The sequence below is a fragment of the Mobula hypostoma genome, chromosome 9 (genome assembly GCF_963921235.1).
Source record: "Mobula hypostoma chromosome 9, sMobHyp1.1, whole genome shotgun sequence".
NCBI classification, from domain to species: domain Eukaryota; kingdom Metazoa; phylum Chordata; class Chondrichthyes; order Myliobatiformes; family Myliobatidae; genus Mobula; species Mobula hypostoma.
The window spans coordinates 120,756,560-120,766,397 of NC_086105.1; the positions used below are offsets into that span (position 1 = coordinate 120,756,560).

The window sequence follows — 9,838 nt, forward strand, 5'->3', positions numbered from 1 at the left end:
AGATCTTGATAACAACCAGATAACGACCCTGAAGATACTTAAAACCCAACATAAAAATAGTGGCTTTCAGATACCTTATCTTTGGCAAAATCTTACACCAGAAATAAAATGACAACCAGTGAATACACTTACCTATTCCATGTTTTCGGAATTCCTTTACAACTCCTAGACTTAAAATGTAAGCAACTTGTGTCTCTACAGGAAAACCAGAGGCCAGAATATCTCCATCCTGAGTGCAATAATAGGAAGATTTTGTTCATCAGATATCCTACTCGATATCTTTAATAAGTGTTTTCCTCAGCAACCAAGCAGAAAAAGTTGGAAATACATAGAACACTCCACATATTTTTCAGAAATGTGTGTTTTTTAAATATCTGAAATATTCCAGATATTTTAAAAACCAAGAAATAGACCCAGTTTTGATTATAGGAGAGAATTTTTAATTAGTTTACTATTTTGGAATACTGTGGATTCCAGTTAATTAGGCCATCGGTTAATCAGGGAAGCTGCAGGAGACTGTTGCTGAACAGTTTCTGACTTGCTTCAGTTGCATGCACTCGTGTGGCCATTAAGACACTACACTATGTTTAGAGCGAACATTTTTTTTAAAAAGCATCTGTCGCGTGTGTTTGTGTTATGTTATCCATTTGGGCCGAAAGCCGCCAATTCAAAAACGAATGATTTTTGAATATTTTATTTTTTTATTTTGACTTTAAAATATTTCAGATCCTTGCCAAGATGCCATGAAAAGATTTGACACTAGCTGAAAAAAAATTACCCTACAGGACCAAATTACAACCCATCGGTCTTACACCAATTATTTATTGTTGGATTGTGACACGACTTCATGCAGCAAGGCAAAGAAGGCAGTCCATTAACTGCACTAGGAGACTGTACTGATTTTATTCATTAACCGTCAATCACAAGAACATGGTAACATACATTGGATGAATTTCTCCATTGTTAATTATAGAAACTAAAACAGAGTTTTATAGTACTGTAGTAGTATTCATAGTGTTTTCATTTGTTCAGTATTTAATTTAAATACATAATTCGTTACTCGCTAAATAGTAGTTTGTCTTCTTTTATATATCGCTTTCCTATTTCCATGAAACTTCAGCTAATTGGGGTAGTCGCCAAAATGTACTGGTCCCGATGTGCCCCAATTAACTGGAATCCAACTGATTGATTCTTGAAATGTTCAAGTAGAGCTGACCAAGCAAAAATTACTGTTTTCCTGCATTAATATCTTTCTCCTCTGCTGTCTCAGTAAACTTATCCAGCAACTAACTATGAAACCTTGACTAAATAATTGTTCCTTATTTTGTGATCTGGACAAAAAGTATCAAAATGCCCTTTTGCCACAGCAGTTGAACCAGTCCTGCTTTTATCAAATAATGTATGTGGAATTCCAACAGATGTTATGGGTTAGAAAGCTGCTTCTCACTGAACCATCTCCCATGGAAATTAGCTGGCTAAACCTGGAATGGTCCACTCCACATAGTTCAAATTCATTTAATTGTTGGAATACTCTAGGAATTTTCAGTAATCTTTGTAAATTGCAATTTGGTGGCAACAAGGAAAACACAGAAAAGTGAACAAATTATCATAAAATAACACTCTGCAACTTGCATCACTGTGGACATTTCTAATTTCAACCTATATTAAGAATATTAAGCTGTGTATAACTGCTTAAATCTGCCTGATGCTGTCTTCAATTTTTACTGGATCGAAGTGCCTTTGTTCTTTATTTGCCATTTAAACAACACGTTCTTATATTTATAATGTATAAATTTCTTATATTTATAAATATAGTTACAATAAGCAAACATGAACTAATAGAAGAGAAACATTTTAGCAAGGATTTCTAACAAATGAGTCTAGTATATGTATTACAGTATTTACAGCAAAACATTCTTGTCATAAATACTTGCTGATTTGCATTTTTCAGTTAATTTTAATGCTGAGATTTCTTGAGACATCCATCATTTGAAGTGGAATGCGGCACAGCAACCTATAGGATGCATGGCAAAGACATACCTCTTTGTGCACCTTTGTTCTATTTTTTATTTCAGCCACAATCATTCCCACAATGCCACCTTTGTATGTGGCCGCTAGGGAAAAGAATTTCTTGTTGGACGTGATGTCCCGGTACCATGAATCTGGATACCTGTAAAAGGAGAAGAAAAGATCAATCCCCTTTCTACGAGTTCTATGTTAACAGAGAAAGGCAGGGTTAAATATCTTTTGTGAAGTTTCATAAATTGTTCATGATTATTATATTCAACCCAATGTAATAAAGGTTTTATAAAAAGAACTTATTCTGAAGCAAAGGCTTAAAACTCTGAAAAAGGATCTCATACTTTCTCAGCATATATGACGAATAAACTTTTCTCCGGCTTCCAGTCGGGTGCAAGTATCAATTTTAACCCGTTTAGCCGCAGGAGAAACCACTGTGGAACTCAACCTCATGAACTTAGGGATAATGTCCTTGTCCTGGCATCTCAGAAGGAAGGCTAAAGAACAAAGAAGTGTCGCCTTCTCTTCACACAATGATTCAAAGCAATGAATATTGTGGTGAACTTCCTCCCCGTGGAAGTTTCCTGGCGTATATGACAAATAAACTCTTCGCGGGCTTCCAGCCGGGTACAGGTATCAATTTTAACATAAAATCGATGGTTAAAATCAATACCTTTACCTGGCTGGAAGCCCAAGAAGTGTTTATTTGCCAAATATTTTTTGTTAGATGGCAATCAGCAAAGACCAGTATTTCTGATTGGATCACCAGGGCATAAAATATCTGTAAAAACAGGTTTCCCCCGCCATCCAAAGGTAGAGCGTTCCTATGAAACGGTTCGTAAGCCGGAATGTCGTAAAGCAAAGAAGCAATTACCATTTATTTATATGGGAAAAATTTTTGAGCGTTCCCAGACCCAAAAAATAACCTACAAAATCATGCCAAATAACACATAAAACCTAAAATAACAGTAACATATAGTAAAAGCAGGAATGATAAGATAAATACACAGCCTATATAAAGTAGAAATACTTTTCTGCAGCACTGTCTAGCGCAGCAAAAATCTCACGGCAGCACTCTCAGCGGAAGCGCTCTCGGCAGAAACACTCTCTCCAGTAACCTTTACGCTATGAAGCTGCCAAATCATACCAAATAACACATAAAAATACACAGCCTATATAAAGTAGAAATAATGTATGTACAGTGCAGTATCACTTACCGGAATCAGAAAGACTCCAATAAATTGCAGTTTCGCTACAGTTAAACACTTGCTTATACGAATAACCACCTTCTGAAATTATTTTCTTCAGTTCTGCTGGGAACTTTTCAGCAGCTTCAGTATCAGCCAAAGCACTCTCTCCGGTAAACGTTAAACTATGAAGCTGCCCTCGCCTCAGAAACCGATCAAACCACCCATGACTACCTTTAAATTCCACTTTCGCAACACTGTCATCACCATCGTCCAGTGCTTTCTGTTTCAGATTATTAAAAAGACCGACTGATTTCTCCTTATAAGTATAAGAAAACTTAACGGAACACCACGCTTTGTACATCCATCAATCCACTCAAGCAACAGACTTTCTATTTTATCCATTATTGGATGCCGACTAAGAGAGACCACTTTGCTACGAGCAGAGCCAACAGTAACATCGGCAGCTTTCAAAATTCTTTTTCTCTACGCATAAATAGTGTGAATGGTGGATGCAGGCAAGTTCAATGCGCGGACAATGTCCTTACTTCGTTCACCACAATCAAAACGCTTAATTATGTCTAGTTTTACGCTAAGTGTAACATCCTTACAAGCTCTTTTAGGCTTTTCCGATACCTTAGAACTCATCTTGCTAACGGATGCACAAAATAAATCGAGATAAAGCACGTGTTTAAGCAATGGCGGCTAGAATGCAGTTACGGGGGAGGAGCTTGGCTGTTGGGGCGCGCGCTGCCTTTTTTTGTAACAGTGAAAACACCTTCTGTTAGCGAAAACAGGTAACTAATGTAGGTCTTTCGTAACAGCGAGGTGTTGTAAAGCGAACGTTTGGAAAATGGGGGCCACCTGTACAACAATAATACTCCACCAAACATTATCTGAGAGACCACAAACTACACTCTGAAAAAAAAAGTTGGAAAATAAATAAAATACTTGTAGTACTTACTCTATTGGGAACCAATCACCACAGAGTTGCTTCACTGTATCTATGTCATCATGACAGAGTAAGCGAAGTTGTATTTCACTAAGTACAGTGGAGGACACGATGTCTGTCATTCACAGCTGAAATAAAAAGCAAACTTCATAATCAAATAAATGCAATCAAATCACATCAAATCAAAATTCAACGAGGTTGAAGTTATCATTTTATTTGTACTCTAAGTCACTGCATGTACTCCACATCACACTATAGAAACAGTTGAACAGAAAAATGCAATCTCTATAAAGTTAAAATATATTGTAAAATTAAAATACATTTCCTAGCAGTTAAAGAGATAAATACTAAATAACTAACACAGAACACCAGGAGCATAAAGCAGTTTTCTATTTAAAACCCATGTTAAATATTCTAATAAATTAATATTTGCAATAACTTTCCAGCAATCCACAGTAAAACCATAAGACCATTAGTCTTCTCCACCATTTCATCATGGCTGATCCATTTCTCTCTCAACCCCATTCTCCTGCCTTCGCCTCGTAACCTTTCATGTCCTGACTAATCAAGAACCTGTCAACCTCCGCCTTAAAACACCTAATGGCTGCCTCTGCAATGAATTCCACAGATTCGCCACCCTCTGGTTAAAGAAATCCCTCCTCATCTGTGTTCTAAAGCAACATCCTTCCAAACTGAGGCTGTGCCCCCCACCATTGGAAATATCCTCTCCACTCCACTCTATCTAGGCCTTTCAACATTCTATAGGTTTCAATGAGATCCCTGCTCATTCTTGGAAACTCCAGTGAGTAAAAACCCAGAGCCACCAAGCGCTCCTCTTACAATAAGCCTTTAATTCCTGGAATCATTCTCATGAACCTCCTCTAAATCCTCTCCAATGTCAGTACATCCTTTCTTAAATAAGGGGCTCAAACTGTTCATAATTCTCCAAGTGAGGCCTCCCCAGTGCCTTATAAAGCCTCATAATTACATCCTTATTTTTATAATCTAATCTAATCTAACATAATAATCTAATATTCTAGCCCTCTGAAAATGAATGCTAACATTGCATTCCCTTCCTTGCCACTGAGTCAACCTGCAAGTTAACTTTTAGGGAATCTTCACTGGGATTTTTGAATTTTCTCCCCATTTAGAATTCACCAGTGCACTTTAGGAACTGATCCTGGTATCCTACTTAACTTGGGTCCAAGCAGAACAATACTATCAACACTGGAGTGGTTCCTTAAGGTTGTTTCAGCAGGAGATGGCGGTGGAGATACCTCCCACTACCTATTAAATGCTCCCAATGGCGTGTATCTCAAATAGCCTCCGACAACCAAGTCCAGCTCTTGGTCTTCATGTGTAGAACCCACTTCTACCGACAGAAGGGGAAAAGGCGGGTTACTGCCACTGTAGAACCAATCGCTTTGGGCAGATGGGGCTCATCAGCTGTGTTTAGCAGCTCATACAGGAGAAGGAAAACTCAAACTCTGCTGCCTTGCAGCTATTCCCACTGAAGGGGAATGCTTCATGAGTAAACCCTAAGGTAAAATCTGGAGCTGCAGGCAATCCTACGTTCGAGTTCAATGCTGACTAGCAACCCCTGCGGCGCCGCTAGCGCTAAACCGGTCCCTGCCATTCCTTTGGATTCGTGAGCTGGGTGGAGATGGGGGCGGATGGGGTTGCTGCTACATGGGCAACAGCTGCACTCCATATCGCACTGCCCTGGTTTGCCCATCATGCAGATCGTCCATGGTCAACACTGGCCAACGGAGAGCCTCAGTTAAATTGTGCTTTAAATAATAATACTCATAACCATTACACTAAAACACTGTTTACTTGACTGGATCAGCCATCACTCATTCTGGCATACTGTATTGGTGCCCAATCAACACTAAACTTGTACTACTTCTACAATGATAACTCTGCATGAAATAGTTCCTATTGCAGACGCCCCCCCCCCCCCGCCCTAGATTAAACGAGGTCACAGCACAATGAAGCAGCAGAAGAAATTACCGGTTGGTTGATGACAGGAAAGCGCTACCACAACACTTGACAAGTAAAAAAGAAGATATTGCTATGAAGTTGGTCAGTGAATGGGAAAGTATTTTACAGAAATGGACTCGTCACTTGATCAACAACAAGATACAGAAATCTCAATTTGTATAATTTCAAAGAAGACAACTCTGTTTTTCTTGAAACTGGGGACAGAAACAGACTACGTTGGAGAATACGTTTCCTGTCTGTATTACTTTCATCTCAATTTCACTCATGCAAGCGCAAAACAGTTAACAAAGTCCCATTCTTAACCAATGAAAATGTCCTAACAACACTATTTTTATATTATGAGATAATGTATCCCATTGAGATATATCAATTTTGATACTATTTAGAGACAGTTACGTGTACGGATCATTCGAACTTAACAAATAATATAACCACCCCACCCGCGGTGTTTCCAAATCGAGTTAACTAAATAGGTTTATGTCATTAAATAATACTGCTCCAAATCTGATCTCTTGCTTCATACGCCAAGCGACCCAGTCTTACATTTTAAAAAAATGCAAAATCGCTTTAAGTACTCAAAATCTAAACAAACGAAACCCACTCTACAACCTAAAACAGAGTATCAATCAGAAACTGTTACTTTTTGTGACTTCAGTCAGCCCAAGTCTCCCGCCCTGCTCGTTTCAATTGGTAGTCATTACCCAGTTATAAAACAGACCGGACTCTCGCCAGTTTTCACTGGCTGCTCCGAACGTCAATCTCTGCTCAGCGCCCCTCCTACCTAGCCTCCCCGCATGCGCAATAATGCCGTCACTGGCCTGCCGGCTGTCGTTTACTGCAAAGCCTAAAGCTGGCGATAATCGAACACCGGGTCAGAGAGGTATTCTTGGCGACATCTACGGAGGTCTTACCTCGCTTCCGCAACGGACGTGCGGGAAAGAAAGCCAAATGACACGATAATTACAGGACAAGTCGGTATGATCAATGAGCAAGTACAGTCATTCTCGTTACCGTAAACAAGTGGATCACAAATATACTCAACTGACTCCCGGCCCAGAGACGGAACTTCCGTTCTCGTAGATTTCTCGCGAGATTTCATTGGGACTAACACATTGACATCATTCCCCGACGATCCCGTTGATAACTTCGGTCTGATGCCGGTATGGGGGTTTACTGCAGAGCTTTTATTTTCGATGAAAAGTGAAGTGCAATAGCTGCACGCACACTAACTTTTCAGCCAAAGGGAGTTGAGCGGTTTATCTTGTATTTTTTGTTATGACTTAAAAATGTGTTAAAAAACTTTCCAAAGAAAATAACTTACTCGCAATCATCCATAGGTAACGGCCTGCAATATACGTAATTACCTCGAAAGGAAATAAAACATGTAAAAAGACTTCATTATTAAAATAATTTAATCATTTAATTCTCATTAGTTGCCGCCTCGCACCATTTTTTCTTGCATCCTTGCAACGATCCTCATAATGACACACTGAATATTGGTTTATTATTCGCAAACAACAGGAATTCTGCAGATGCTGGAAATTCAAGCAACACACATCAAAGTTGCTGGTGAACGCAGCAGGCCAGGCAGCATCTATAGGAAGAGGTGCAGTCGACGTTTCAGGCCGAGACCCTTCGTCTGGACTAACTGAAGGAAGAGTGAGTAAGGGATTTGAAAGCTGGAGGGGGAGGGGGAGATCCAAAATGATAGGAGAAGACAGGAGGGGAAGGGATGGAGCCGAGAGCTGGACAGGTGATAGGCAGAAGGGGATACGAGAGGATCATGGGACAGGAGGTCCGGGAAGAAAGACGGGGGGGGGGGGTGACCCAGAGGATGGGCAAGAGGTATATTCAGAGGGACAGAGGGAGAAAAAGGAGAGTGAGAGAAAGAATGTGTGCATAAAAAAGAGTAACAGATGGGGTACGAGGGGGAGGTGGGGCCTAGCGGAAGTTAGAGAAGTCAATGTTCATGCCATCAGGTTGGAGGCTACCCATACGGAATATAAGGTGTTGTTCCTCCAACCTGAGTGTGGCTTCATCTTTACAGTAGAGGAGGCCGTGGATAGACATGTCAGAATGGGAATGGGATGTGGAATTAAAATGTGTGGCCACTGGGAGATCCTGCTTTCTCTGGCGGACAGAGCGTAGATGTTCAGCGAAGCGGTCTCCCAGTCTGCGTCGGGTCTCACCAATATATAAAAGGCCACATCGGGAGCACCGGACGCAGTATATCACCCCAGTCGACTCACAGGTGAAGTGATGCCTCACCTGGAAGGACTGTTTGGGGCCCTGAATGGTGGTAAGGGAGGAAGTGTAAGGGCATGTGTAGCACTTGTTCCGCTTACACGGATAAGTGCCAGGAGGGAGATCAGTGGGGAGGGATGGGGGGGACGAATGGACAAGGGAGTTGTGTAGGGAGCGATCCCTGCGGAATGCAGAGAGAGGAGGGGAGGGAAAGATATGCTTAGTGGTGGGATCCCGTTGGAGGTGGCGGAAGTTACGGAGAATAATATGTTGGACCCGGAGGCTGGTGGGGTGGTAGGTGAGAACCAGGGGAACCCTATTCCTAGTGGAGTGCCACCCTGCCCTCAAGTTTACCTGGTCCATTTCCGACACCTCCCTCCCCTTTCTAGATCTTTCTGTCTCTGTCTCTGGAGACAGCTTATCCACTGATGTCTACTATAAGCCTACTGACTCTCACAGCTATCTGGACTATTCCTCTTCTCACCCTGTCTCTTGCAAAAACGCCATCCCCTTCTCGCAATTCCGCCGTCTCCGCCGCATCTGCTCTCAGGATGAGGCTTTTCATTCTAGGACGAGGGAGATGTCTTCATTTTTTAAAGAAAGGGGCTTCCCTTCCTCCACTATCAACTCTGCTCTTAAACGCATCTCCCCCATTTCACGTACATCTGCTCTCACTCCATCCTCCCACCACCCCACTAGGAATAGGGTTCCCCTGGTCCTCACCTACCACCCCACCAGCCTCCGGGTCCAACATATTATTCTCCGTAACTTCCGCCACCTCCAACGGGATCCCACCACTAAGCATATCTTTCCCTCCCCTCCTCTCTCTGCATTCCGCAGGGATCGCTCCCTACACAACTCCCTTGTCCATTCGTCCCCCCCATCCCTCCCCACTGATCTCCCTCCTGGCACTTATCCGTGTAAGCGGAACAAGTGCTACACATGCCCTTACACTTCCTCCCTTACCACCATTCAGGGCCCCAAACAGTCCTTCCAGGTGAGGCATCACTTCACCTGTGAGTCGACTGGGGTGATATACTGCGTCCGGTGCTCCCGATGTGGCCTTTTATATATTGGTGAGACCCGACGCAGACTGGGAGACCGCTTCGCTGAACATCTACGCTCTGTCCGCCAGAGAAAGCAGGATCTCCCAGTGGCCACACATTTTAATTCCACATCCCATTCCCATTCTGACATGTCTATCCACGGCCTCCTCTACTGTAAAGATGAAGCCACACTCAGGTTGGAGGAACAACACCTTATATTCCGTATGGGTAGCCTCCAACCTGATGGCATGAACATTGACTTCTCTAACTTCCGCTAGGCCCCACCTCCCCCTCGTACCCCATCTGTTACTCTTTTTTATGCACACATTCTTTCTCTCACTCTCCTTTTTCTCCCTCTGTCCCTCTGAATATACCTCTTGCCCATC

The 9,838-nt window shown here is 42.0% G+C and overlaps 1 protein-coding gene across 1 annotated transcript in view; it reads right to left on the minus strand.

Moving 5' to 3' along the window:
* Positions 1-7,553, minus strand: part of nat15 (N-acetyltransferase 15 (GCN5-related, putative)) — a 29,614-nt gene extending 22,061 nt beyond the window's left edge. Inside the window, exons 1-4 of the mRNA XM_063059024.1 lie at positions 7,074-7,553; positions 4,171-4,286; positions 2,041-2,170; positions 133-229 (exon numbers count right to left, since the gene is read on the minus strand). Coding sequence (XP_062915094.1) covers positions 133-229; positions 2,041-2,170; positions 4,171-4,280 — 337 coding nt within the window. The 5' untranslated portion in view covers positions 4,281-4,286; positions 7,074-7,553. The remainder of the gene's footprint in view (positions 1-132; positions 230-2,040; positions 2,171-4,170; positions 4,287-7,073) is intronic.
* Positions 7,554-9,838: the final 2,285 nt, after the last annotated feature.